General features: G+C 36.8%; 1 protein-coding gene across 5 annotated transcripts in view; it reads left to right on the forward strand.

The window, feature by feature from the left end:
* Positions 1-174: 174 nt before the first annotated feature.
* LOC103513968 (RING-box protein 2-like) overlaps positions 175-1861 on the forward strand; it is a 6667-nt gene continuing 4980 nt past the window's right edge. The window contains exons 1-3 of one of the 5 annotated variants that reach the window (XM_008478829.3): positions 175-235; positions 1107-1311; positions 1463-1668. In XM_008478829.3, coding sequence (XP_008477051.1) covers positions 1155-1311; positions 1463-1653 — 348 coding nt within the window. In that variant the 5' untranslated portion in view covers positions 175-235; positions 1107-1154 and the 3' untranslated portion in view covers positions 1654-1668. Of the gene's footprint in view, positions 236-469; positions 532-660; positions 779-837; positions 964-1106; positions 1312-1462; positions 1669-1861 lie in introns of those variants that run through there. The other 4 variants (XM_008478827.3, XM_008478828.3, XM_008478826.3 and 1 more) reach the window with 4 other exon arrangements.

Consider the following 1861-nt stretch of genomic DNA (forward strand, 5'->3'; position numbering starts at 1 on the left):
GGGGGCTTGGGGGGTTAAGCCCCCCCAAAGTTATCAAGGCCTCTTACACTAGATAAAATTGGATTTCAGAATAATAATCCTAAACACCATTTTTACTTTCCTTATCCTATAGGAAGGAAAGGAACTTTTGGTTAAGATTGGTGCATTGGTTGGCGGCATTTTACCGCTTTTTGGCTGTTTTCGGTCTAGTTTAACAATATCTCGGGAACGGTATGAGCTAGAGACTTGAAATTTGGTATGTAGTTCACAAATGTGACAAGGATGCAACAGAAAACGTTTAGTTGAGATAGGTGCTGCGGTTGGCGGCATTTTGACCGCTTTTGATGGATTTCAACCGTTTTTTGGTGGTTTTCAGCTATACCGACTAAACGGTTAGAGATATGGTAAAAGTTAGGGTAAAATAATACTCAAATAAGCATCATTCAATAGGATAAGGAAAGTCGTGTGATGTTCACACCAGATTTTTTTACATAAAGCTAAATCAAAATTTTGAAGGTGTACCTTCAAAATCAAGCCCCCCCAAAAATTTAGGCAAGAACCGCCTATGATCAAGGACGGGATAGTCAGTACCTACTGCGACATAGCACTTACAAGGCAGGTGTGCTAAATTCAAAGCCAACTAGCTGGCCTCATTCATTCTTGAAAATCATGTTTCAGTACATATTGTCTTGGGCCAAAAGCAGAGTGGAGTGGAGAAGATTTAAGTTTTAGTTATGTACAGGGTGAGGCTTTGGTAGGATATATTGAGAAAAAATCAATCCAAGCCTAGCCTTACCCAGTAAGTACATAACCAAAACCCTATGCTATCAGCACATTACCTATAGTTTGACTTTGTCACCTCTCTATCATACAAGCTCAATGCTCTGTTTGTTTTTAGCTTTACTCCCATTCAGTTTCTATTGCTCAACTTCTCACTCTGTCTGAACTTCACATTCTACATTTTTTGTACACAAAAAAATGTAGGTAGGTACTTATACTTATGAATAGGTAGTACACTGTTTCACAGGGGACTGAATGAGATAGGTATGAGGAATTGGGAGTGTGAAATTATTCTACTGTATTCCATTGAAAGCCACCTATATGACGCCTTTTTGTTTTGTTTCCAGTTGATATTAATGCTATAACATCGTGAGCAAGAGACAATACTGGCAATCATGGAGAAGATGGACGTAGAGTCAACAAAGCCAGAGAAAATGGACACGGATTCCAAATCTGAGAAGATGTTCACATTGAAGAAATGGAATGCAGTAGCCATGTGGAGTTGGGATGTTGAATGTGATACTTGTGCTATCTGTCGTGTCCAAGTTATGGGTAAGTACATAGAATGTGTTGATATTCTATACTTTTCAGTTAGATTTTATGGTGATTGCCTAATATTACAGCCATTTAACAAATTCTCAACAGCAAACAAAAATTCTTGATCTTGATGGTTTATTGCTTTAACATTCTATTTCAATAAAAGTCCCTATACCTGGACTACGAAGAAGAGAGGACCCTTCAATCCTTACCTCAGGTGATATTTGTGGACCTGCATACTCCAAATCAACACTGCCCATTGCCATGGACATATTCAATAAACATGCCTCGGCCCTGGAAATTGCTGACAATATGGAGGTTTTCAAAGAGAAAACAAAAGCAATTCTCTACATCTGAGCAATGCCTAAGATAAACATATTATAGTATATTTAAAATATTTTAGCCCTAAGTTTATCTATTTTTTATTGTAAAATGTACTATACCTATCCATTGATTTTGTAATTGCCTTGAAAGGGGCGTAAAATCAATTATTAAAAAAAAAAAAAAAAAAAAAAAAGGGGGGGGGGGGGGAAAAAAAAAAAAAAAAAAAAAAAAAAAAAAAAAA

Source organism: Diaphorina citri, unplaced genomic scaffold (assembly GCF_000475195.1).
Source record: "Diaphorina citri unplaced genomic scaffold, Diaci psyllid genome assembly version 1.1 scaffold1056, whole genome shotgun sequence".
Taxonomy (NCBI): Eukaryota; Metazoa; Arthropoda; class Insecta; order Hemiptera; family Psyllidae; genus Diaphorina; species Diaphorina citri.